Genomic DNA, 27,021 nt, shown 5'->3' with positions numbered 1-27,021 from the left:
CAAGGGTCAGGGATGCACACAGACTCCTGACATAAGGCCTCTCTGTCCAGGATTGTAGCTCACACAGCACCCTAACATTCTCCACAATAGGTTCCCTCTTCTAGCTGGTCGATTTCAAAGAGAGGTTTAGGGATCCACATCCTCAGATCTCCCTGTTCTCCAGCCTCTTCGCCACCCAAGGCTGTGACTTGCTGTCCTGGGAATAGCCAGGGACCCCTTACATACAGGCTTGGCCTGCCCCTCCTTCCTGCTGACGGCATCTTTCAACATCTTCATCTGAACACAAGTCCCTGCCTCTCTTCTAAATACCAATAGGCTATGTTTTGGGTGTTGTCTAAGCAGCTGGCACTGGAGCAGGGGTGGGGGGATAGCAATAGCCAGAGAAGGCTCCTTTGGCATCAGAGCTATCCCCTCCCCCTGCTCACCTCCTCACTTTGATGCAAGAACGCCCTCACCAGCTGCCCCTGTTCCAGATGTCCTCAGTCCCACGGATGGCCATCTCCTTGGACATGCTCACTGCCTGAGACAAATGCCAGAGAACGTACTCTCTTGACCTCAAGACCCAGGGTCCACATTTTGTAACTTGAACAGCACTGGGCATAGTGGGTCAGGCCGGGCTGTTGGTGGCTGAAGGGGAAGACTGAGGCAAGGCCCAAATAGGCAACCCCAGACCCCCTGGGTAGGGGTAGTTCTGGATATCACTTCAGGCATGTCCTGGCAAATGCAATGAGAATGACACCCCCTGGAGCTGTGCCACAAGTGTCCTCTGCGTGAGGAGTGGATGGGGACCCTGTGAGCCTGGTCAAGAAATATCATGACACGAGTCTGATCTCTAGGTGGGTCCAGGGTGTCCCAAGCTGATGCTGGGAGTGGGGTTTAAGCAGCAAGAGAGTTCTTGCTCCTCTGGTAGAATGGAGGACCCCAGATAGAGGAACTTTTGTGGTTGGGGGTGGGGTGTTCCTCCCCTACTGACTGTACTGTGTGTATGTTGGGGTGGGGGAAGTTGGCATTCCAAGACCCCACCAGTGTCAAATCTGGGGGCATCCAGAGAGAGGCTGTCAGCATGCTGTTCCAGAGCTGAAGGGAAGCTGGAACAGTGGGACCTGACCCGAGCAAAGGGCTGGGCCCACCACAGAGGGTCATGGCCCCTGTGGACACTGGCAGATAGGTCTTTGGGTCCCAGAAGTTGGGCCCAGGCCAGAAGGAGAGAGCCAGGCTCAACCCACAGCCAGAAAGAGCAATACCCAGGGTGCAGGTCAGCCAAGGAAGGCCAGGCAGGGGACAGCATATTTCAGTCCTCAGCAAAAATGAAAACAAGACAAAGGACAGGCACCAGAGTGGCAGGAAAAGCCACCAGGAGCTTCTCGGGCAGCTTTCTCCCATCAGCAGCCTCGGCAAGACCTGAGGTGCAATGTTTTACAACTGGCAGGCCTGGAGATGAGTTATCCTCCAAGCCTGCTGTGTAGTGTTTTGCACAACGTTGGTGCTTTATAAATGTCTGCTGAATAGCTACGCTAAAAGGACTTGTAAACAGGCTATTCTGAAACTTGGTGTTGAAAGGAGGAACTTTAAGGCAGTGCAGACCGTCCAAAGTACAACTGCCTGGGGCCCATCCACGCAGCACTCAGCTGCCCCCCTCCAGGAAGCCAGAGGACAGTCAGTGTCCAGAGCTGGGGCTGTGAAATCACACACTCTTCTGACTTGCCTGGTCCCCTAAGCACAGCACCACATTCAGATCTGAGGACAATTCCAGGCAAGAGGGTGGCACGGATCCCATTTTACAGGCAAAACTGAAACTCTGACACCTAAAGTAACTTGCTGAACGTGAGACAGCTCTTGATGGGGACACTCAAGCTCCGAATCCAGCTGTTTAACGACACGGAATTCTCTGGCTCTGGCCCCAGATATCAGGGAGCCACCACCTGCCGCCTCTGGCTCGGCCGCCCGTCGGGCCAGGGGGAAGCCCACTTTTCTCGAGCCCCGAGATTCCTCAGGCTTCCGGCAGGGGGCGCCAAGCACCGCCCGAAAACCTGGCATGGGCTGGAAAGGAGGTGCCGCCAGGTTTCAGCCGGCGGCCCCCTAATTCAAGAGGTTTCGGAAAGAGGGGAGGGCTAGACGTGACGTGCGCAACTGGGGTCTGCAAAGAGCTAAAGGTGCAAGAGCTGCTCGGCCCGGGGCTGGGGGGCGGGCACGCAGCGCGGAGGGGCTCGTGCTCCCGGGCCGGCCGCCGGAGGCTCCTCCCCTAGGGGCTGGGGGGGGGGCGGGCGGAGCCCCATTCTGCTCCCCCGGGCCCCAGCTCTCCCACCGCGGGCAGGGGACACTCACTGGCGAAGGGCGAGGTGGCCGTGGAGCCATTGAGGAAGCTCGGAGACCCGGGCACGCCGAGGCCGGCCACGCCTGGCGCCCCGTAACCGCCGAGGCCGGCGCCGAGGCCGCTGCCGTAGCTGCTCTGCTGCGACCCGGGGCTGGGCGCGAACCCGCGGGGCGACGCGCTGCTGCAGCTGCGCGCGTAGCCTAAGGGAAAGCGGCGGTCAGGGGCGCAGCGCCGCGGGGACCTCCAGGGGCCGTTGCGCCGCGGGGACCTGCGGGAGCGCGAGGGGCGGGGGCAACGCACCCGGCTCCGGGCCCGGCGTGGCGTCCCCGACGGCGATGGCCAGCGGGCTGCTGAAGGCGTTGATGCCCACCACGGCGGGGTGCGGGTGGCTCGGGGCCAGGGAGCCGAGCGGCGCGGGCGCGCGGGGGGCGCTGTACAGAGCCTCGGCCACGTCCGCAGCCCGCTTCAGGAGCAGCTCCTGCGGGGACAAGAGGGGGCACCGCCGGGGCAGCCGCGCGCGCCGGCAAGGGGGCAGCCCCGGGCGGGGCGCACGAGCCGGGGGCGGACGCGCCCTACCTGGTTACTGCTGGGCACTCCGTACAGAGCCTCCGCCAAGTCGGCCGCCCGCTTCAACAGCACCTCCTGCGGGCGGGGGAGGAGACAGCGCGGACCCGAGGGCAGCCCCTGGGGGCGGCGCAGGGACCCGGAGCCCCCTCCTCAGGCCCCGAGGCCATAGGGAACCCTCGCCCCCGCCCCGCTGCGCCCCTCTGAGTACCTTGGGTAGCCTCTCGGGATCTCCGGGGTGTCTGGGAATGACTTTCTGTAGTCTCTGGAATCCGTAGTCAATAGTGGGCTCATTCAGGGCTGGGAAGAGGGGTGTCGTTTGGAGGGCGCCCCCTCCCAGCCAGGTGCAGGACCTAGCCGGCCAGCCACCCGTCCTGGAGCCTCTCCCGGAGCCCCTTCATCAGTCCAGCCCAAATCTCTCCGGGACAGCAAGGGTCTGGGAAATTTCAATTCCCTTTAGCCCATTCATTCAAGAAATATTTCTGAGCCAGGCCCTTGCCATTGACACACAAGCACTAGAAATCATTTCTGGGATTTTGAAAAGGAAACTGTATGTCCATATTCGCTTCTAGATTCCCAGGGGCAGGAGTGGAGGAAGTTTCTGCATTTGGTCTTACTAGGAACATATGCATTACAAAAGAGAAACCCATCACTCCGCTTATCACAGCCAGGTGGACTCAGCGGCACCTGACCCTGAGAGGTCTGCGTGTCCCCAGGAAGGAACTGGCAGGCACCCCAGGCTCTCGGGAGGATGCAGCAGCCTCCCGACCAGGTTTCAAGACATCCTTCTCTCTTTCTTCTTCCACTCCCTCTGGCAGCCTGGCCTGGATGTAATCACCAGCTTCAAATCCCTACCTGACCTCTCCACCTCCAACTTCAGGTTTAGTGAATTTTCTTTAGTGTTCCCCAAAGCAAAAACCACCCATTATGGGTCTTTGCAATTGCCTTGCCTTCTCTCTGAACTACTTCTCCCTGTTAACCCCTGCCTTCCCAGCGTAGCCCAGTCTAATCCACATTCCTTCCAGGAAGTTTTCCTGGGCAGCCACAGTGAGGCTCCATTGGCCCCCAACCCCACACATACAGCATTCACTGCTCCCCCTCTCCATCCTCTTTCCCCCTCCAAGGGTTTGGAGAAATACCTGACAGGACGGCTGAGGGGAAGAGGGAGATGTGGGTGACTAGGGCTGAGGCAGGGCCAGGGGATGCTGGTGGAGAGGATCCTGGCCAGCAGTCAAATACAGTGTGTGTGTGTGTGTGTGTGTGTGTGTGTGGTGGTGGTGGTGGTGGGGTTCCTATGCATCATACTCAATGAGTGACTTTCATTCACCTCTTATGTTAGCTCCATGCCTTGGCTTCCTGCATGGGGTGTTTTTTGTGTGCATGCATAGTGAGGCCTGGGGTGACCTGGGGGAACCAAGAGATCTAGGGAGAATTTGGGAAGCAAAGAGCCTGTTTGGGGGACACCTTTGAAATAACCATCCCCATGGAGAGTTTCTAGATCCAGGGGAGTGTGTGAGGGGTTGGGGATGGGGAAAGAGAAGACTTGGATAAGGCTGGAGGCCAAGAGAATGTCCAGGCTGGTGAGGATCCAGTCATGGCAGGGGACTAAAGAGCCAGAGGCCAGGGAATAGAACAGAGAAGCGCAAGGAAATAGGTACTGAAGAGGAAGGTCCTGGGGTGTAGGTGGGATGAGGGGAGCAGCCGCTTGGGCAGCCTGGCCTGCAGGGTAAATATCTGCTAACCCTGAGACTAGGTAGTAGCCCTGCACAGGGCGGGGCTCCCTCTGTCAACCTGAGGCCTCCCCTCCCCCACCCGCCTCCTTACCTGTGTAGACAAAGCGGCCGGGGGCTCCTTTGCAAAATTGCTTGGACTTGTAGGAGAGGGTCACCTCCACCACCCCAGGGATGTGCCTCGGGGGCGTCTGCACCCGGATGGCATGGGGCGTGATGAGCTGCGAGGGGAGAGGGGAGGCCTGCGGGTTCGACCCGGGGATCCGAGGGCCTGCCACTAGGCCCAGAGGGAGACTGGCGGGGGTGGCCCACCTCGCTCCACACGAGTACGTTCCCGAACACGACCTGCAACCCGTCGAAGAAGTTGTCTCCGATGACAATGACGGTGGCGCCGCCCGTGGTCCAGCCCTCCCCGGGACTGATGGCCTTGATGCAGGGGGTGGCAGCTGGGAAGGGAGGCCGGAGAGGAACCATGTCAGGACCCCGCCAAGGTGGGGGTGTGGGGAGTGACTGGCTGGGCCCAGGCAGCTGGGGCTGGGCTGGTGGTCCTGACCTTCTGAGGGGTCCAGGCGGCGCGCCCTGCGGCCATGCTTGGAGTTGTTGTGCACAAACATGTTGTCGGACACGGCCAGCACGTGTCCGTCCACGCTCACCGTTGTGGACACCACCACCTGCAGGGAGAGCCACGACAGCCTGCCTGAGACCCAGGGGCTCCCGGAAGGGGAATGGTATGGGGAACCTGAAACTTGAGGTCCTGGCTGCTTGCTGAAATTCAGGGTCAGAGGCACGGCCACGGGAAGGGCTTCAGCCCCGCAGGGACTGAGCTAGTGGAAGGAGGGCAGCTGGGTTCTGTGATACCCCCTAGAGGCACAATCTCTAGGAATTGACCTCTAGGAGCTAAAAAAAAATAAAAAGTCCCCCCAAAACTCTGGTTACTTGGGCAAAGAGTGGCTACAGTTTCTGCGAACACACACCCCAGGCTGTAGCTCTGTGGCTCTTAGCAAGTGGGAGTGACAGTGTTGACGGGAGGGGGGCAGCGTCAGCCTGAGAACCCATCAGGGGGAGCCCCCTTGACTGGGAGAGGTGTGCAGGTTGGGGATGTGCTAAGGGCAGCTGCTCTCTGCTTCAGGCTATGCAAATTAGCTGGGTCGTTAATCATGTAAAAATGTCACAATTAGCATCTCCTTAAGTGGGACTCTAATGAAGCCTCCCTTGGCAGCCAGCATAAGTTAAGACCCAAGCTGCCCCACCCCCAGCTGGCACCAGGCCCTGGAGCAAGGCTGGGCAGAGATTTGCCCTGGGGGGCCTCTCCCAGGGTAGCGGTGCCACAGCCTCCCCTGTCACCCACTATCAGGCAAGGGCTGGTTTACAAGGGGGAAACCCTCTTCCCAGACCCACCTGGAAGCGGCGCATGTCTCGGGGATTCCCAGCATTCTTTAGGCAATTCTGGTTGCATTTGAGGAAGAACTTGAGGAAGAACCTGAAACAGCACAGCATGGGCAGTGGGCTCAAGAGGCTGGGGGTTCTGGAAACAGATGAAGATCCAGCTGCTTCCTGCCACGCCTCCTCTGCAGGGTGACGCCCACCTCCGCTGGCTCACACACAGGCACAGACCCTGTATTCCCACCACAAGCTGCCTACACTCAAGGTGCCCGATAAGAATCAAGTAGACCTCACCAACTGGTCACTACACGGAATCCCCCCACCTGTGCAGATCACCCCATACTTACCTGTCCCACAAAGTCTATACTCCTCATACCCATAACAAAGGATATTCGTCTTAGAGTATATCCATTAGATACATCCTATTTGCAGTTACTCATAAATTATACTCATCACAGACACTAGGTATACTCTAAATGGAGCATGGACTCACACTTATCTGTAAATATTCCATATATTTGTCTACACCCCTACATATAGTACACACCCATCACAGAGTGCATCCATACAACGTATACTCAATACAAACAGGATATCCTTTATACAAACTGTATATTCCTTATACCTTTTACTCACAAAATATAGTCACCACACATGCTGTATAATCTTCACAGATGATACACTCCACATGCAAGCTGCATTCCTCACATGTGGTATACTAATCACACTCTACCATCCTGTGCAATGTATGCTCATTCTACATAGTGTATGCACAGAAAGAACACGGAACACAGAGAGTTGGCACACGGATACACTTTATGTTGTGTATGATTACCCCAAATCCACTCATTGCTAATCCTGCACAGTCACCCGCATAGCAGGTCCTCCCTTCCTCCACAGCAGAATCTTCCCTACAACAAACTCCCTTCCATCACAGCAGATCCCGCTCAACATGGCAGCCTCTCTGCCCCAGCACATTCCCTCCAACAGGCCTCCCTCAGACATACTGTATATTCATTCAACACAGCAAAAGACTAATCCCGCAGCGCCTGTCCCCATCATGTGCACCGCAGACATGCCAAGCGGGTGCACAGCGAATGCCTTCCTTCTCACACATCGTAATGGAAAAAAGCACAGTATGTGCAGTGATGAGGCTATGCTTTAGACAAACACATGAGCACTTGGCCCTCCAGTCCTTCCAGACTGGGGTGGTGGGGCTTAGTCCCTACTGTGTGCCAGTGAGGCAACCTGACTGTTGTACTCTCAGCAAACAGAAGAATATCACTATCAGTCTTAGCAAGACTCTGTGAGCATGTGGGGCAATACCCTTTACAAGTTGCTGTGTGTGGGGCTAGAGCCTGTGGGGGTCACGGCATGAGGAGAGCCTCCTGGGCCACCCTAGGAGCTTCTCGGGTCACTATCCCCCCCGTTGGAACCCTCCATTTGGACATCTATGTCACTCATCCGAGTGGCCTCCAAGCATGAAGTTCACATTCAGAGGAAGACTTATTATAGATCCTGAAAGCCTCATCCTCACACAGTGCTGGGAGGGACGGACAAGCCCATGGATCAGAGGTGTCTGGTGCTTGGGAGCTGGCAGTGATGCTTTCCTAGAGATGGTCCTCCCCCCAGCCCTGCCTCTGACCCCTCAGCTCCTGTCAAATTCCTCCACCCAGTGGGTACCCCTCTGGGACACCCCTTTAGCTCCTTTTCCATAGAGAGAGTATGAATTTTTACCTATGGTAGACACCCCCCAAAATACTTTCATATAGCATAGATCTGTACACCTCCATGTATCTGCACCCCCTGTGAGTACACACCTCTATGCAGACACGCTGTACACGCCCACAGGATACCCCACAGTGCTGACAACTTATGTGCCCCCAAATAGCAGTCACCACAATGTAGATGCCCTGTGTACCCTACAGGTCACCCCAAGGTGCAGACACCTCAAATGCTCCTAAATAGCATATTCAAATGGTATAGATACTCCATTTATCTCACATTATATGCCACAACAATGACTTCCTGCACCCCTGTAAGACGCCCCTTGGTGTGGACACCCCTATGTGCACAGCAGTCACATCATACATGTCCCACCCTAGTTACACATGGCCCACAACAGGTCACTTCAATTCCACATTCATGTGCTCAGCCATGTACACGGTGCCTGCAGGAGGGAAACATGGACCAGGACTCAGTCCCCCTGACGGGGATTAACCCTTGGATATTACAAGCATAGTCGTGCCCCCAGGGGACACACTTCCTTCACCTCCTGCACATGCCTGTTCCTCCCCCAAACCTACAGGATGAAGAGGAAGGGGCAAATTCTTTGCACCCCTGGATGCAGGAGAACGGTCCCCCCATGAACCAGGAGAGTAGAGACTGATGGCTGCTGGGGCACCTTCCAGTCCTGTCTGGGGACTTTATTTCTGATCGCCCAAGACTTTGGGGCTGCCATCACTTGCGCGGTCCTAGCTTTCCTGGGGAAGCTCCTGTTCCTCCTACAGCCCTCGTGCGGTGACTCTCCCCACTTTTTCTTTCCAGTGCAGGTGGCCTTTGTCCTTTGGGCTCATGCCAACTTCCACTCCCAGTCCAGCCAGTCTTTTCTGGCCACTCTAGGCTTTGGGGAGCCCCCCTTCCTGAGAGCAAAGGGCCTGGCTGAACCCTCCATCTATGCAGACCCACCCTGGGAAGCTCAGTTACCTGATTGCTGTTACCTGCCGAGTGGCCTAGAGTAAGCGCAGCCGCGGAGGCCTGGGCCCTCTGGCAGGTGTTGAGGGTCAGCCCCCTTCCCCTTCTCCCTGAGCCTCTGGCTTAGCTGCACAGGGTCCATGCCAACCACAGGAGTGCTGCTGAACTCTCACCCACTGCCACCTGGTGAGAGTCCACTGCCAGGCTGCTCCTAGCTGGTGCTGCACCCTCACCAGGAGGCAGAGCAAGTGCAGACATGCAGAGCCTGTTGTTCCTGCTGCCCCTCCTCCGGGGTCAGCCTCAGGCTGTAAGAAAAATGACCCACAATTTAGGAGCATGGCAAAAAGGTGACGTGGGTCTCATGGAAGTCATCCTAAGACAGTGGTTTCCAAAGAGGCTTCCAGATGAGCGGCTTCAGCAGCACCTGTGAGCTTGCTGGAAATGCAGAATCTCAGGCCGTGTCCAGACCTGCAGTCAGAATCTCTTGGGGGGGGGGGTGCAGCATCTGTGCCTCACGAGCCCTGCAGGTGACAGAGGCACCTCGAGGCACCTCTGGTTTGAGGAACGCGGCTTTGGCTTTGCAGCTGCTCTCTCACAGCGGCAGGGCAGCCCTGCTGAGCGGGGCTGGTCTGATTTGAAAGGTGCTGTAAGTGTTAAACACTCATCGTATTTCAGACTTAGTTTGAAAAAGAAAATAGCTCAGTAAAAATAGTAAAAATAGCTCAGTAAAATTCTGTATTGCGTACATGCTGAGACGATAGTTCAGAGATCTTAGGTTAAATAAAATACACTGTCACAATTAATTTCACCAGTTTCTTTTTGTTCTTTAATAGGAAGCTACTAGAAAATTAAAAAAGTAAAATTTAAAAAACTTCCACCTGTGGTTTGCATTATCTTTGTACTAGACGCTGCTCGAGAGTTTGGTGCTAACACGACCACCTACGGGTGAGCCGATTCTCTAGGGGAAAGTAACTGACTCATATTTACTGATCGGGCCCAGATTCTGCAAAGGTAGATGCTAATTTGTAGAAAACTGGTAAGATGCAAATGATTTTGTTGGGAGAAGTAAACAGTTTCTGTTAGGTAGAGAAATTAAACGTTTGCAATTTTATTTTCTTATGGACATTAGCTTTGTATCTAACTAGGAAATTATACTCTGCTCTTTGTCACATGTCCCTTCCTCCTCCCTCCTCCCACTCCCTCCACATCTTTTCATACACGGGTGTGTGTATGTGTGTCTATGTCTGTGTGTGTTTCTGAGTGTGTGTCTCTGTGTGTATCTCTGTGTGTGTGTGTGTGTGTGTGTGTGTGTGTACTCACTGGCAAGGTCTGGCTAAATGAGGACAAGGGACAAAGATCTGGGCCTGGGGCCTCCCACAGGGACCTGAGGCAGGAAAGGATATCACTTTGTCAAGGAGCTAGGAAGCCCTGCTTGTCACCAGGAAAGCACCTGTCCCTGGGCCTGGATGAACCCAGAGGGGAGAGTGAGGGGTGAGAGAGGAGGGTGGGGGTGTTTCTTAGCCTCCCTCCAAGTTCCCCACTGGCTGTTCCCCACTCCTTTTCCCTGTCTGGCTACAATTTGGGTGGGTGAGGAAATCAGACAAGGCTAACTCCCCAGACCTGGCTCACCAGAGTACCCCCATGGGCCATGATGGGTGAGCATTTTAAGATGTCCCCTGGGGGGGAGCAGCACCTGTGCCCAGTGCCACACCTATTGTGGTTGTGAGAATCTCTGGGGGCATGGTCTCCTCATCTGGGCCTCACAAAAAGAGTGGTACGAACTGCCATTAGAATGTAGAAAACACCAGGGCCTCCCAGGTGGTGCAGGGGCTAAAGTCTCAGCACTATCAAGCTATCGCCAACCACTAAGGCATGAGTTCAATCACCCAGGCAGGGAACTGACCCACATGGCGTAGCAAACCTCTCCTGTCTCACCCGCTGCTCCCCTCAGCAGTGTATTTTGGTAGATCCTCCTGTTCTGCTCCCACCCTGTCTCTGGTGAATCCTCTCACCCCCATACCTCTGGCCTATACCCCTGTTCTTGTATCCATAAATAAATAAAAACAAATCTTTTTTAAAAAAAAGAATGTAGAAAACACCATAAATACAAGCATGAGTTACAAATAAAATGCAAAACTATAAAATTTTAAAAAATGATTGGTGCCTAATTTATCAAATACTTAGCAAGTGCCTAGGGCTCTGTTGAGCTCATCACTGGCACTCTTGTTGAATCCTCTCCCAGTCCTGAGATGGTGTAGTTCTGGCACCATTCTCACTTTACAGATAAGAAAACCAAGGATAAGCAAGAGTAAGCTACAAAGCCCAAGTAAATGAGAAAGTCAGGATGTGAACTTCGGGTCTTATGAACTGGTAATATTGACAAGAGTCCTGGAAAAGTCCCTCTAATTGGGGTTCTCAGAGTTTGATTCTGCCCCAGCTACGTGCAGCCAGCCCTCCTTCAAATGCAGAAGCAGCCCCAAGAGGCAGTCTGTGCAAGGACCGTGTGAGCAATTACAGGGGGATTTCCTTAAGGTTGCAAAATCATCAGGCTTGCAGAGGTGACACTCAGGTCCTCTTGCTTCAAGTTTTGGACCTTGGCTATTGTAACTGTGACTCTCAGTCTGAGATTTTCAGGATGAAAGACAAGATACACAGGATGAATCAAGAATTGGTCATTGGTGAAACTCAGTGAAGGTACATGTGGTTCATTATTCTATTCTATGTGCTCTTTACAATAAAAAAGTTTAAGAAGAGACCAGGTGAAGAGCTGTGACCAGAGGTCATCCAGTTAACAAAGCACCTAAAGTAGGGTACTATGCATCCTGACTCTGAAGCACATGATTTAGATGAAAGGTAAAGTCATTCTCACACCAACATACACATCCTGAACTTAGCTAGCCCAGGCTTCCTAGCCATTTCTTTATAAGTGCTTGTTATTCCTCCCTGTAAATAATACTGAAGGTGAAATTAACATGAGCCTTCCTTGTCAATGGAGTATTTCCTACCAAGAAAGCAAATGCAGGATGGAATATAACTCAAGTGCAAATATTTGCATCACACATAACTTGCTAGGGGAGACACCAGTGCAGAAGAAAAGCTCCCTAGTGTAGAACTTGATGCAAAAGAGACACTACAGAAGGGCAACGTGGAAGGGACTGATGCAAGTCCATTGTCAAACTCCAGGGTCTCAGCGGGTTGGGAGCAGAGTGGGAGTGGAGCATCTTTGGAAGGCAGTGTCTAGGTATTCCATAATAGGGGGTGCCCACCAGGACTCCCCTGTCACCCCAGCTGCTGTGAGTGTTGGCAGTTATAGGCCTCAGAGCTGCCCTCACTGCTGGAGAACTATCCTTAATGAGAATGTGCGCACTGCATCTGCAGCCCACAGCCCCAGACAGACGCCCTCACAAGGGGGAGGAGCTGGTCATCTCCCGAGCTCCCAACGGCGGGCGATGGTGTGTCCAGCAGAGGCCATCTCCCTGCTCAGCTCCTTCTCCCACCCTCCTGCTTCTCTCACTGGTTCTCTTGAGAAGTTTCCTCCCCTGAATCACTTTCAGGAGACTCCCCATCTCCGGCTCTGTTTCTAGGAATCTCATCCTAAGAAACCATGTCACAGAGCTTTTCACCAGCTTTTCCCTCCTTACATCCCCTTGAGATACTTGAGAGTTCAAGTAACGTTCCCACTTCCAAGGAGAAAGCTGTGAGTAACGGAAAGAGCTGGACTGAGTCCAAGGGCGCCTTCAGCTACAGGACCAGCGGGAACAAGAAAAGCAAATGTCTAGATTACAAACACTGTCCAATAGAACTTTCCCAAGATGACAGCCATCAGCCACATGGGGCTACTGAACGTTTGAAATGTGGCTGGTGTGACTGAGAAATAAAAATTTAAATTTCAGCTTAATTAGAGTAATAAATTAGTTTAAAAGGTCGCATGTGGCTCATGGCTACCACCTAAGACAGGAGCTCTAGAAAGAGGCCGTGATACTAACAGGTGCTTGGGTTGGGGAGAAGCCACAGAGCAGCCCTCGAAGCCTTCAGAAACAAAGCAGATTTGGAGCAAAGGGTAGAGTCAAAGTAGGTATTTATTTCTAAGTTCAAAGTTGGTGTTTCAGTTTGGGATGGGAGAAGTATGTGTGTGTGTGTGTGGGAAGTGTGTGTGTGTGTGTGTGTGTGTGGGGAAGAAGTGTGTATGGGGGGGAGGTGTTCTGCTAATTTTCACCCCAAAGGACTTGCCTTTGAGGTCATGAGCCTCAGAAGAAGCAGAACATTTTCTGGGGCAGGCTGCGTCTGCTCCCAGCTCGAGGACAGAGGATGACACGATGGCTGGACCACTCATGCCCTCATTCATTCAATGCACCCACTGCAGGATGCATCACCCACCTTCTGTGTGTCAGGAGGTGGGGTCTAGCATGAAAGACCTTAAGGAAATGGTATTCCAGCAGGCAAGAGAGAAGCCCCAAATACATCCAGTGAGTGGGGGGCACAGCAGGAGCATCTGCAGCAGCCACAGAAGGGCTCCCAGGGGTCACGTGTGGCCTTGGGCATTTGGGTCTTGGGGATCAGGGACATTTTTCCTGGAAGAGAAGTGGAAAGCAGGGTCTACTCATGCAGAGGAACCTGATGGTCTGGCCAGGGGGCAGGGGCATGCACATCATGCTTTCCCAGCGGTGCCTGACAAAACTGAGGAGGGCAGTAGTGGAACAGGACCTGGGAGAGTTGGCACCAAATCACGAGGGATTTGGACCCTGTGTGGAATCAGCAGGGAGTACCTCACCAACCAGGTCATTCAGAAGAATCATTTTGCCTCCGGGATGAAAGAGCCACCTAAGGGCCTAGGCTAGAGCAGGTCGATGACAGAGGAGGTTGGTGTGATGGTTCACGTGCAGGTGTGGGCGGCCTGGGGCAACAGTCCCCAGGGCCATAGCTACCTGCCAAGCCTGGACTTGGCCTCCCCACCTTGATCCCTACCCAGGGCAGAGGTGGCTGCAGTACAGATGGGCTGGGGGGTCTATAAATAGCAAGGGCGCATACATTAGCATGCCAATGCACCCGCACCCCATCCTCTATGCTAATGGCCCACCATGCGCCTGAACACCTTCTGTTCCCCTGCATGCATTTGCATGCACAATTAGCATAATCTTGTATAATTAATGAACAGCGTCAATTTTAGCTCCTAAGTAATTTGATTAACATGTTGATAGGGCACTTACTAGGCTCTCCAAACCTCAGGGCTGGGCATGGGGCCTGAGAAGAGGGGGAGAGGAGATGGAGAGACTCTAAGGGCCCCCCAGCTGCCCATGAAGAACAGTGGTGACTCCACTTTCCTCAAACGGGCCTGAGGGGAAGGGAGAAGGGATGAAGAGGCGGCTAATGGGAGGGCTTGGGGCATCCCACATGGCATGGCGGGGAGAGGCTAGAGGTCCACACAGTGGGTCACTTGAGCATGAAGTCATCTGTGCCCGCGTGGACACAGACACATATGTATCCCCTGCATGTCCCTCCCAGCCCAGGGAATCTTCTCTGAATGCGGGACATGACTCCACTGGGAGAACAGAAAAGTTGGAGGGGGGGACAGGCAGATGGCAGTCATAGAGTAGAAAGGTGTGCTTGTGAGTGATTTGGGGTTCAAAGGAGGAAGGGTCTGAAGGAGAGAAGTTATGTGCTCCTCTGGGCTTGGGTGGTGAGTAAGATGCAAGGTCAGAGACCTTGACACCTCCTCTTTATGAATCATTGAGAAGCAGAGGAGGGGCTGAGAAGGCCTGGCCCCTTCCATGATATGCCAAGTGACCCAGAGCAGACAGAACAGACAGAAGGCTGCGTGTGCCCTGCTTCCTATTCAGAGACAAACCTGTTCCCAGTACGGGACACCCCAAGGCCTTGGGCAGAGGCCCATAGTTCCTTCTTGCTCATCTCCGACTATAGAGTCAGGAAACACTTCCTTGGCTCTGCCTGAACTTTCTTTTTTTTTTTTAAGATTTATTTATTTATTTATACAAGCACTGGGTACAGTCAGAAGCGCGGGAGGGTGAGAGAATTCACCAGAGCCAGAGCGGGGAGCAGAGCAGGCAGAAGGACCGAAGTACACTGCTGAGGGGAGCAGCGGGCGGCAGGAGAGGTCTGCACACCATGTGGGACCCTCCTCCAGTGGCCGGGGAGCAGCCGGGGATCGAACCAGCGCTGCAGAGGCTGTGGGCAGCTTCGCAACCCAGCGCTCAACCGCTGCGCCACCGGGGAGGCCCTGCCTGAACTTTCTTGATGCCTAGGTTCAGCTGCCCTGCTCCGCTAAGATGGTCAGTGGGGTGAGGGGAGGGCAGGGTAAGAAACAATAGTGTGGCAGGCACTGTGCTGGGCACTGCGTAAATACTGCTTATGAACTTCTGTCATCTCCCTACCGTTCCACAAATCAACTCCATTTTAGAAATGAAGAAACTGAAGCTGAGAAGGTGAGACCTTCTTCTTTGGCCAGACATTGCATGTTTGCTTGGACCTCCCACCCTGAATAGTCCTTCATTTTATGGAGACCATTTCTCATTCAAAGTGCAGACATTTCGGGCCTCCCCGGTGGCACAGCCCGCAGCCTCTGCAGCGCCGGTTCGATCCCGGGCTGCTCCCCGGCCACCTGAGGAGGGTCCCACATGGCGCGCAGACCTCTCCTGCCGCCCGCTGCTCCCCTCAGCAGTGTACTTGGGTCCTTCTGTCTGCTCTGCTCCCTGCTCTGGCTCTGGTGAATTCTCTCACCCTCCTGTGCTTCTGACTGTACCCAGTGCTTGTTTAAATAAATAAAAATATATCTTAAAAAAAAAATCTTTCTTAAAAAAAAAAAAGTGCAGACGTTTCATTCACTAGCCACCTCCAACTCCACCAATCATGGTCTCTGAGCTTCTTCATGCCTGCACTTCTCTCTTCCAGTCTCCTCTAGAGCTCTACCCGTCTCACCAGGGGGCCACTCTGATCCTGAGCTTGGCTTCTGCTGTCTAAAGGTCTTCCCCTTAGGTCCTTGTCCTAAACTAGGGGTGGCTGAAGGACTCAGGTCCTTGTGATTGGCATCCAAACCCAAAAGCACCCAGGGTATATAGGGTATCTCTCATGAATCCCTGTTTCTCCCTCCCCCAAATTCTCCTAACTGTGAAAGGGGTGGGGTGGGGAAGAAGTGCAGGTCATTCTGCAGGCAAGAAGGGAAACCTCAATTCCACTTCAGCACTGACCAGTGACCAATGGGGAGCCTCTGAAACTCAGGGGGAATTGCCAGAATGAGCCCAAGAGAAGCCTATGCTTGCAGCATCAGCGTGGAAGCAGAGACCCTCCTGGAAAAGGTGGAAGGGCTTGTTTTGTGGCTGCAGAGGAAAACAGGGAATGTTGCAACGACCACTGGATTAGGAAGGGAGTCTGATTCTCTCACAGACCCTACAATTGCTTCTTACCAAACTGCACTTGTTAGGTTGTGCCTATGCTAGGAACTGGGAGAGGGGTGGTTGGAGAGGGGAGGTGGTGTGTGTCTAAGTTTGCCTCCATGGGTAGACCAGAGCTTACTTCTGCCAGGTAGCTCACACACAACCTATTTCAACAGTGTCACTGAACAACACTCACTGTGCATCAGGCACAACTATATAACAAAAAGTATCCATAGCTCATACCTCCTTCTTCCCCCAAGAACCAGAGGAAGAGAGCAGTGGGCTTCCAGTTCTCAGAGGCAGAGGCAGACACAAATCTTCCCTACCTACTTTTCCAGAGTCATCCTGGAAAATCAAGGAAATATTTAATCTTAGAGCTATGATAACCAATAATTAAATACAATTAAAAAATTTAATACCTCAGCCACAGTGGCTACATTTCAGATGCCTACTAAGTTCATGTAGCCAACGGTTACCTTATGAATCAATAAAGAACATTTCACTTATTGCAGAAAGTTCTACTATTGTGTAGTATTATCTGAAAGCCTTACATTGTTCTCTATTTCTTCTTATCATTATATAAAGGTTTACATAATCATGTTTTGTCTTCTAAGCTACTCTATAAACTCTTAGAGGGCAGGAATCATTGTTTAAACTTCTCTCTCTTCTTTCTGAGAATCCATCACAGTGTCTGCCTCACAGTAGGAACATGGAATTCAAGAGTCAAAATTACTGTGACAAAATTACTGTGAATTCTGGACAAAAAACCCAAATTACTTTTAACAGGGAATAATGTAAAACCCTGTGCTCAGATAAAAATATCAATTGCAGGGATAGAATTTTGAGAAATGCAGAGCAAATACCCCTGAAAATCCATTCTTCTGTAATATAAGAGAAACACAGGCAAAAATGGTCAAAATCAATTTTTCAGAACTCTGAAAATTAACAAGTTTTGAATAATGCAAGAAATATTTATTCAGGAAAATGGCTGAATCTGAGGAAGAACAGAGAGAGATTTTTAGTATTTTAATTGTCTCTACCACAATCCCCCTCTCCCTAGCTCGGTGGTAGTCTTGAGAACCAGCAACCTTGCAACCATGGTAGCTGTGAAAACCAGCAATCTAGCAGTCACTGGAAGGGTCAAACTGAATTTGGAGCTTCTCAACAGGCTGTATGCTCAGAGAATTGTCACTATTTGATCTCCAGCAGTTCCCTGACGGTCCCACTTGCAGAAGATGTTGTTATTTGATCTGACTCAGAGCTTGCTTAGTGGGAAAAACCCTATCCTTAGGGTGTTTGCTGAAAACAACCAGTGGTAATTGTTTAATACTGCTGTTGCTTGAGGGCAGTGGTCCTAGTCAGGGCAAACAAAAGTCTAGCAAGAAAAAATTTAAAGGAAAACGTGGGAATGAGATCTTCGTAGGGAGATCTGAAAAGCTCTTACATATTCCTGGAGATCTAGAAGTTCATGTACATATGTAGGGAAGTGCACATACCCAGGAAGGATCTAAGAAGACCCTAGTCTCTCATCTCTGGCTGACCCTGAAACCCTGCACAAGCAGGAAGTGAAGGAACTAAAAAGAGTATTGATAAAAATAACTACACAGGTAAACATAAAAGACATTATAAATGTATGTTCACTTGTTCTATTTTGTTTTCCAACCTAATTTGCAAGAAAACTGAAAGTGTGGAGGGGTAGGGGGCATATGAGAATGCTCTGTAATTTCCAATCACTTTTGTTGTAAACCTAAGAGTGCTCTAAAAAACAAAATCTATTTAAAGGAAACAGAATAAAGCAATAATTACAAAACTGTATTGATGGTTTTTAATGTGTAAAGATGTAATGTGATTGACAAGGATAAAACAAAGGAGAAGAATGGGAATGGAACTATATTCCTTTTGGAGCATCATTTTTATATACAATTGAGATTAAGCTGATATTCAAGTAAATTGGATTATCTTAAATTAAGATATTAATTGCAATTTCCAGGGCAAGCACTAAGGAAATTAATAAAACATGTGAGGCAAATAGAAAACACATAGCAAAATGGCAGACATAAATCCCACTTTATCAGTAATTACACTAAATATAAGTGGATAAAATACAACAATTAAAAGGCAGAGCCTGGCAGAATAGATTAAAAAACATAATTTACATGCTATCTACATGAGACATACTTTTTTTTGTGTGTGTGAGACATACTTTAGATTTAGAGATAGAAATAGCTTGAAAATAAAAGGGTTGAAAAGATATACCACAAGAAAGCAGAAGCAGTTTTATTGATATAAAAAACAGACTTTAAGTCAAAAATATGTTACGGGAGACCAAGAAAGATGTGTTATAATGACAAAAGTGTCAATCTATCAGAAAAAAAAAATAACGATAAACATATCCCCTAATAAGTTTCAAGATATGTGAAGCAAAATATTTAAGAGCTGAAGGAAGAAATAGATAATTCATCAATAACAGTTGGAGATTTCAATAGCCTACTTTCAATAATGGAACTACTAGGCAGAAGACAACAAGGAGATACACAACTTGACAATACTACAAATCACTAGACAGAACAGACAACTGTAGATTGTTTCACCCAACAACAAAGAGACACACAGGCTCCTTAAGTACACATCTTCGAGGACAGGTCATAAAAAAGCCTCAATAAGGTGAGAAGGGGGGCCTCCCTGGTGGCACAAGTTGTTAAGTGTCAGCACTATTTTTTTTTTTTTTTTTTTTTTTTTTTTTTTTGTGGGACCCTCGCTGGTGGCCGGGGAATGAACCAGCGCTGCAGAGGCTGCGGGCAGCCTTGCAGCCCAGCACTCAACCGCCGCACCACCAGGAGAGGCCCTAAGTGTCAGCACTATGAAGCAATCCTCAGCCACAGCAGCAAGAGTTTAATCCCCAGCCAGGGAAGTGACCCACATGGTGTAGCAGACCTCTCCTGTCTCTCCTGCTTCTCCCCTCAGCAATGTATTTCAGTAGATCTGCCTGTTCTGCTCCCCACTCTGTCTCAGGTAAATTCTTTTACCCTCCCATACCTACTCCCCTAGCTCTTGTATGCATAAATAAGTAAAATTCAAAAATAAATAAGCTTAGAAGGATTGAAATCATACAAAGTCTATTCTATGACATGGTTGATTAAATTTAGAAGCCAGTAACAGAAGGAAATTGGGCAAATTCATAAATATATGGAAATTAAACCGCTCACTCCTAAATAGTCAATATGTCAAAGAAGAAATCATGGCAAAATTTGAAAATTATTTGAGATAAATGAAAATGAAAACTACCACATGCTAAAATTTTATGGGATAAAGTTAAAGAAATATGTAAGTGAAAATTTATAGTTGTATAGTAAAAAAGAAGAAAGATCTCAAATCCTATAACCTAAACTTTCTTTAAAAACTTGAAAAAGAAATGATAGCTAAACCCGAAACGAACAGTAGAAAGGAAATAATTAAGAATAGAATAGAAAGACATGAAATAGAGAAAAGTAAAACAGTAGAGGAAATAAACAAAAGGTTATTTTTTAATAAAAAAGATAAAATTGACAAAGCTTTTAGATTAGCTAGACTGACAATGACATGAAAAGACTCAAATGACTAACATCAGAAATGAAAGAGGGGACATCACAATTGACCTTCCAGAAATAAAAGGATCATAAGGGCATATTATGAACATGTAAACTATGTTAGATAACTTAGATGAAATGAACAAAGCCCTAGAAAAACACAAACTACTGAAAGTGACTCAGAAGAAACAGAAATCAGAAAAAACCTATGGCAAGTAAAGATACTGAATTAATAATGTAAAAACTTTCCACAAAGAAAATCTTGGGCTCTGATAGCTTTACTGATGAATTCTGCCAAATGCTTAAAGAATATCAATTCTTTACAAATGCTTCAAAAAACTACAAGTGAAGACCTTGTCTTCCATCATATAAAAAAATTAACTCAGGGCCTCCCCTGGTGGCGCAGCGATTGAACACTGAATTGCAAAGCTGCCTACAGCCTCTGCAGTGCTGGTTCGATCCACAGCCACTGGCGAGGGTCCCACATGACACGCAGACCTCTCCTGCCTTGCCCGCTGCTCCCCTCAGCAATGTACTTCGGTCCTTCTGCCTGCTCTGCTCCCCGCTCTGGCTCTGGTGAATTCTCTCACCCTCCCGCGCTTCTGACTGTACCCAGTGCTTGTATAAATTAATTAATTAATTAATTAAAAAAACCCTCAAATTAGAACTTAGATAAACCTAAGAGCTAGAATTACAAGAATCTTAGAAGAAAACATAGGGTAAATCACCCTGACCTTGGATTAAACAACACTAAAAGTACAAGCAACCAAAGGAAAAAGAAACACATTGGATTTCATCAAAATTAACTTTTGTGCATTAAATAACACTAACAAGAAAATGAAAAGACAACCCACAGAATATAAGAAGATATTTGCAAGTTATACATTTGATAAGAGTCTGGTATCCATAATGCAAAAAGGATTCTTACAACTGAATAATATAAAGACAAACCATGCAATTAAAAAACAGACAGGGCCTCCCTAGTGGCCTAGGTGTTAAGTTTCACCTCTATCACTGCTGTAGCCTGAGTTCGATCCCTGGCCAAGGAGCCAACCCACATATGGCACAGCAGACCTCTCCTGTCTCACCTGCTGCTCCCCTTAGCAGTATATTTCAGTCAGTCTGCCTGTTCTGCTCCCAACTCTGTCTCTGGTGAATCCTCTTATCCCCCATCTCTGGCCTATACCCCAGATCTCATATGCATAAATAAATAAAATGAATCTTTAAAATATATATATATGATTAGAAAAGAAAGATCAATAAATGCTGATAAAAGTTTCAATTAAAAAATAGTCATACAATTTTAAAACTCATCCACACTTATAAAATAGTCAGATAGATAGAGGGGATAGATATATAATTGCTGGGGCTCACAAAGACAAGTTGAAAGTTCATGTGTAAGATTATAACCTCATCTCTCAATTTTTGATAGGTTAAGCAGAGGTAAAGACAGAACAACACAATTAACAATTTTGATGTAATGGGCACATACAAGACAGTAGATCCAATTTGACACACAACACACAATTTCTAGGTCAGAAATTATTGACAAAAGATAGCTAGAAAAATACCACATGTCTGAAAAATTAAGGAACACACTTCTGTTTTGAGTCAAAACAGTAACAGAGGCCACTTTACACGTGGTCTGAAAACAAAGCAAAAGAAAATAAAACAAGCCAGACAAAATACACAAAATATTGTTCAAGACAGTAGACATCAGAAAATAGAGGGCAGGGGCCTCCCCGGTGGCGCAGCGGTTGAGCGCTGGGTTGCGAAGCTGCCCGCAGCCTCTGCGGCGCCGGTTCGATCCCCGGCTGCTCCCCGGCCACCGGAGGAGGGTCCCACATGGCGCGCAGACCTCTCCTGCCGCCCGCTGCTCCCCTCAGCAGTGTACTTCGGTCCTTCTGCCTGCTCTGCTCCCCACTCTGGCTCTGGTGAATTCTCTCACCCTCCCGCGCTTCTGACTGTACCCAGTGCATGTACAAATAAATAAGTAAATAAATAAACAAACAAAAAAAAAAAAAAAAAAAAAAAAAAGAAAATAGAGGGCAGTGATCTCTAAGAAATGGGAAATAAATAGGTGAAACTCACAAATGTCCCAACATATTGCTTTGAGAGTTTCCAGGCAGCATTACAAGGAGGGGAAATTAACGCAGAGTCCAGCAAACCCCCAGAGTTGAGGAGATGAAACTGAGAACCCAGGAAAACCAAGACTTAATGGACAAAATCTCACATAGGAAAGTGCATAGAAAGATAATCTAGAAATTATCTGGTCAAGGATGAGAGTAGGGAGAATGGTCTGAAGACCAGGAGAGTAATTTAAGCAAGGTATCATGTTGACTTGCAACCAGAATTCCAGCATTGGAGCTGGTAGGAAGTAGTCAGATACCAAATTTATTTAGAAGTGTTTGCTGATAAAAATAACAACCTTCCAAATGTAATGAAAACTGTAAGTTCATAGATCCAAAAACATCAATGTACTCCAAGCACAAGAAACATAAAACTATACCGAGGCAGGGTGGCAAAGGGGTTAAGTATCAGCACTATGGAGCTATCTGCAACAGCATGAATTTGAGTCCCAGGCAGGGAGCTAACCCACATGGTGCAGCAGACCTCTCCTGTCTCCCCTGCTGCTCCCCTCAGCAGTGTATTTCAGTAGATTTGCCTGTTCTGCCCCCACTTTGTCTCTGGTAAATCCTCTCACCCCCCCACACCTCTGGCCTACACCCCAGCTCTTGAATGCATAATATATGCATAATATTATATATATATAATGTCTGCTTTGGTATACTTTTTTTAAAAAAAGATTGCATATAGTATAATCTATAGACATAACGATAAGCTATCCATAAGAAGTGCACTTTAAATATAAAGACACAAATAGATTAAAAGTAAAAAGATGGGAAAAGATTTATGACACTAGTACTAGTTAAAAGAAACTTGAGGTGGCAATATTATTATTCCACTTTATGGATCCATGTTAAAGGGGTCAATTAAACGAGAAGACATATAATCCCAAACATTTATGTGTCTAACAACAGTTTTTCAAACTATATGATGCTAAACTAATAGAATCTCCAGGAGAAATAGAGAAATCCATAATAATAGTAATTTTAATATCCTTCTCTCAATAACAGAATGAACAGGGAGAAAATCAGCCAGGATATACCAGACTCAAACGACACCATCAACAAACTTACCTTGTTTGATATTTACAGAGCCCTCCACCCAACAACAGAATACAAATTCTTCCCAAGCGTATACCAAACATTTACCAAGGTAGGCCAGATTCTGGGCCATAAAACACGTCTTGATAAATATAAAAAAATTCAAGTTGTATAAAGCATATGTTCTTAAACAATAATAGAACCAAATTAGAAGTCAGGGCCTCCCTGGTAGCGCAAGGGGTTAAGACGCAACCTACGAAGCCATCCACAGCCGCTGCAGCATGAGTTCAATCCCCGTCTAGGGAGCTACCCACATGGCGCAGCAGACCTCTCCTGACTAGCCTGCTGCTCCCCTCAGCAGTGTATTTCAGTCAATCTGCCTGTTCTGTTCCCTACTCTGTCTCTGGTGAATCCTCTCACCCCTCACACCTCTGGCTTGTACCCCAGTTCTTGTATGCATAAATAAATCTTGGGGAAAAAAAGTCAGTAACAGAAAGTTTCTAGGAGAACCCCCAAATTTTTGGAAACTAATGCAGGGGTAAAAACAAACTCAAAAGGAAGTTAGTATTTTTTAACTGCATGGAAATGAAAACACAACAGAATTTGTGATATGCTGCTGAAGTCATATACAGTAAGGCATGTATAGCACAAAAAGCCTATTTTAGGTAAAAAGAAAGGTCTTATATCAATGGCCTCAGCTTTCACCCTAGGAAACCAGGAAAAAGAGGAAACCCAAAGTAAGCAGAAGGGAATTAATAAGTATCAAAATAGAAAACAGAAGAACAATGGAAAAAATCAATGAAACCAAAAGCTGGTTCTTCTAGAAAGTCAGTAAGATAAATAAACCTGTAGACATACTGATCAGGAAAAAAGAGAAAAGTCACAATATGCCAGTATTAGAAATGAGAGCAGTGACATCACTTTAGTTATCACTAGAGATATTAAATGGATAGGGAATATTATGAACAATTTTATGCCAACAAATTCAACAACTATATAAGGACTGGGCAAATTCCTTGAAAGATACAAATTATCAAGTTCACTTAAGGTAGCCTATTAAAGTCATTGAAGTTATAGTCAAAATATTCCCACAAATAAAACACCAAGCCCAGGACCTCCCTGGTGGTGCATGGGGTTAAGTCGCAACCTATGAAGCCATCAGCAGTCACTGAAGCATGAGTTCGATCCCCGGCCAGGGGGATACCCACATGCTGCAGCAGACCTCTCCTGTCTCGCCTGCTACTCCCCTCAGCAGTATATTTCAGTCAGTCTGCCTGTTCTCTTCCCCACTCTGTCTCTGGTAAATCCTCCACCCCCACCCCCACACACCTCTGGCTTGTACCCCAGTTCTTGTATGCATAAATAAATCTTTAAAAAAAAAACACCACCAAGCCAAGATGGTTTCAATGATGAATTCTTCCTATGACTCTTTATATTTTCAAAAATTAAATCAATGGTTTAAAAATTATCTCCTTGTCATTCCCATAAACTCAAGGCAAATTATAACAAACTATCAAGAGACAACCATTCTAAATTCATACAAACTCATTCAGCAAATAGTAAAAAATAATATATAAAATATTATAAACAAAGCAAGTGCTGTAGCATATAAAGAAAACAGTAAGTCTTCAGTAAGTCAGGTTTATACCAGAAATAATTTTATATTAGAATATTCATTAATGAAATTAACAATTTAAAAGAGGAAGCTATATGATCAACCTAATACATGTAGAGAAAAGCAACACATGAAATTCAGCACCCATTCATGATAAAAACAAAACAAAACAAAATCTTATCACGCTTTCTTAACCCAGTGAAGTATAACTACAAAACAGCTACAGTTAACATTTGCAATGGTGATTAGAGGCATTTTCTGTAAAATCCAAAGAAGGCAGATATACCTTCTACCACTGGTTATAGCACAGCTTGAGGGTCTAATCAGTACAATAAAGTAAGAAAATAAATAAAATAATAAGAATTGGATAAGAAAAACAAAAGCCATTGTCTGCATAAGATGCTGTCTAAATAGAAAATAAGACAAAAATACAAAACGAATGACAAGGATCCGTAAGCGAAAATCAATTGCATTCTTCTGTACTATCAATAAAGTTAGAAAACATGAGGAATCATTTAGAATAGCAACAAAATACAAGTGAAATAAGCTACCTAGACATCTGAATGGCTCACATCCTCACCTTTATCTTTCCTCAAATGCAAGCTTCTTAATTTGACCTACTGTGACCACACCATTTAAAATAGTACCTCTGGGCCACCCCGGTGGCGCAGCGGTTGAGCGCTGGGTTGCAAACCTCTGCAGCGCCGGTTTGATCCCCGGCTGCTCCCGGGCCACCGGAGGAGGGTCCCGCATGGCGCGCAGACCTCTCCTGCCGCCCGCTGCTCCCCTCAGCAGTGTACTTCGGTCCTTCTGCCTGCTCTGCTCCCCGCTCTGGCTCTGGTGAATTCTCTCACCCTCCCGCGCTTCTGACTGTACCCAGTCCTTGTATAAATAAATAAATAAATAAATAAATAAATAAATAAATAAATAAATAAATTTCTTTAAAAAAAAAAAAAAGTACCTCTTCTGTCCCCTAAATTCCTGATTATTTTTATTTTTCTCTATTTTTCCACTCATCACCTTCTAAAATAATTACCATTTATTGCCCATCTCCCCTCTCTCCATGAGGAGAGATGTTTTTGCCTGCTTAAGAAAATGTCATAACTTTGTCAATTCTGGTATTCCTAGAGCATAGAAAAATGCCTGGTACATAGAAGATGCTCCATAGATATTTACTGAATGAGTGAAAACAATAAGTGTATGTAGCTTTTATTAAGAACAGCTGAAAACTTTATTGAAAAATATTAAAAATCTAAATAAATGGAGAGGGCCTCCCCGGTGGCGCAGCGGTTGAGCGCTGGGTTGCGAAGCTGCCGGCAGCCTCTGCAGCGCCGGTTCGATCCCCGGCTGCTCCCCGGCCACTGGTGGAGGGTCCCGCATGGCGCGCAGACCTCTCCTGCTGCCCGCTGCTCCCCTCAGCAGTGTACTTAAGTCTGCCCACTCTGCTCCCTGCTCTGGCTCTGGTGAATTCTCTCACCCTCCCACGCTTCTGACTGTACCCAGTGCTTGTATAAATAAATAAATAAACAAATCTTTTAAAAAAAAAAAAAGAATTTTTAAAAAATAATAAATAAATAAATAAATAAATGGAGAGAGAAACCATGTTTATTGATAGGAAGATCCAGTAGCATAAAGATGTGAATTTTCCTCTAAACTGATGTAATTAATAGTTCCTTGTAATATTAGTCTAACTCCCCAAAGATATGTCTCTGTGTGTGGGTGTGTGGGTGTGTGTGTGTTGGGCAAAATTTTGTAAGTGGATTCTAAAATTTATATAGAAACTCAAAAGATCAAAATAGCCAATACTTCCCTGAAGAACATGAGGAAGTGGGAAACTTGCCCTATACACCTTGTCTGTGTCATTATTATAAAGTTAGTGATTAAATAATGTGATACTAGCACAGGGATTATCAAAGGAATAAAATGGAGAGTATAGAAACAGATTCATAAATAGAAGGAAACTTGATTTAAGACATAGATGGTACTAAGGGCTCAGTGGAAAGTATGAGTCACTAAGTAAATAATACTGGAATAATTAACGATTCATAAGTAAAAATAATTACAATGACTCCTTAGTTCACACCATACCTACAAATTAGTTCCACATAGATTACAAACTTAGATGTAAAAGGAAAAACTGTGAAACCTTTAGAAGAAAATACAGAATATCTTTATGACTCAGCACAGGAAAGATTTCTTAAATAAAAGAGTAAAAACTTTGAGGAAAATATTGCTAAAATCAACTATATTGAGATACTTGAAATATACTTCTCTGACAAAGAACTGGGTGTCTAGTTTGTAAAGAATCATTAAAAGCAATATGAAAAAACACACAACATTCAAAAAGAAAATGGGCAAACACCTTAAAATACTTAGAAGAAGTAATGCAAAAATGATGTTGAACTTCCTTAGTAATCAGGACAGTACAAATGTTGGTGATGAGGTGGAGGAATAGGCACTTGCTCACTGTACAACTGCCTTGGGAAACAGTTTGACACCAACTTGAAAGCTGGTCACGAGCATACCCCATGACCTGGCAATCCCAGCCCTAGCTTTATATTAAACAAACTCTTGTACCTATTCTATTAGGAGACACAATC

General features: G+C 47.5%; 1 protein-coding gene across 1 annotated transcript in view; it reads right to left on the bottom strand.

The window, feature by feature from the left end:
* Positions 1-27,021, bottom strand: part of EBF4 (EBF family member 4) — a 48,498-nt gene that overhangs the window by 1,908 nt on the left and 19,569 nt on the right. The window contains exons 8-15 of the mRNA XM_037497996.2: positions 6,007-6,088; positions 5,162-5,279; positions 4,921-5,054; positions 4,703-4,829; positions 3,090-3,178; positions 2,891-2,956; positions 2,615-2,792; positions 2,326-2,514 (exon numbers count right to left, since the gene is read on the bottom strand). Of these exons, the coding sequence (XP_037353893.2) occupies positions 2,326-2,514; positions 2,615-2,792; positions 2,891-2,956; positions 3,090-3,178; positions 4,703-4,829; positions 4,921-5,054; positions 5,162-5,279; positions 6,007-6,088 (983 nt within the window). The remainder of the gene's footprint in view (positions 1-2,325; positions 2,515-2,614; positions 2,793-2,890; positions 2,957-3,089; positions 3,179-4,702; positions 4,830-4,920; positions 5,055-5,161; positions 5,280-6,006; positions 6,089-27,021) is intronic.

The sequence above is a fragment of the Talpa occidentalis genome, unplaced genomic scaffold (genome assembly GCF_014898055.3).
Source record: "Talpa occidentalis isolate TD23 unplaced genomic scaffold, MPIMG_talOcc4v2.1 talOcc4.10, whole genome shotgun sequence".
Lineage (NCBI taxonomy): Eukaryota > Metazoa > Chordata > Mammalia > Eulipotyphla > Talpidae > Talpa > Talpa occidentalis.
This window is presented reverse-complemented; position numbering and strand designations above follow the sequence as displayed.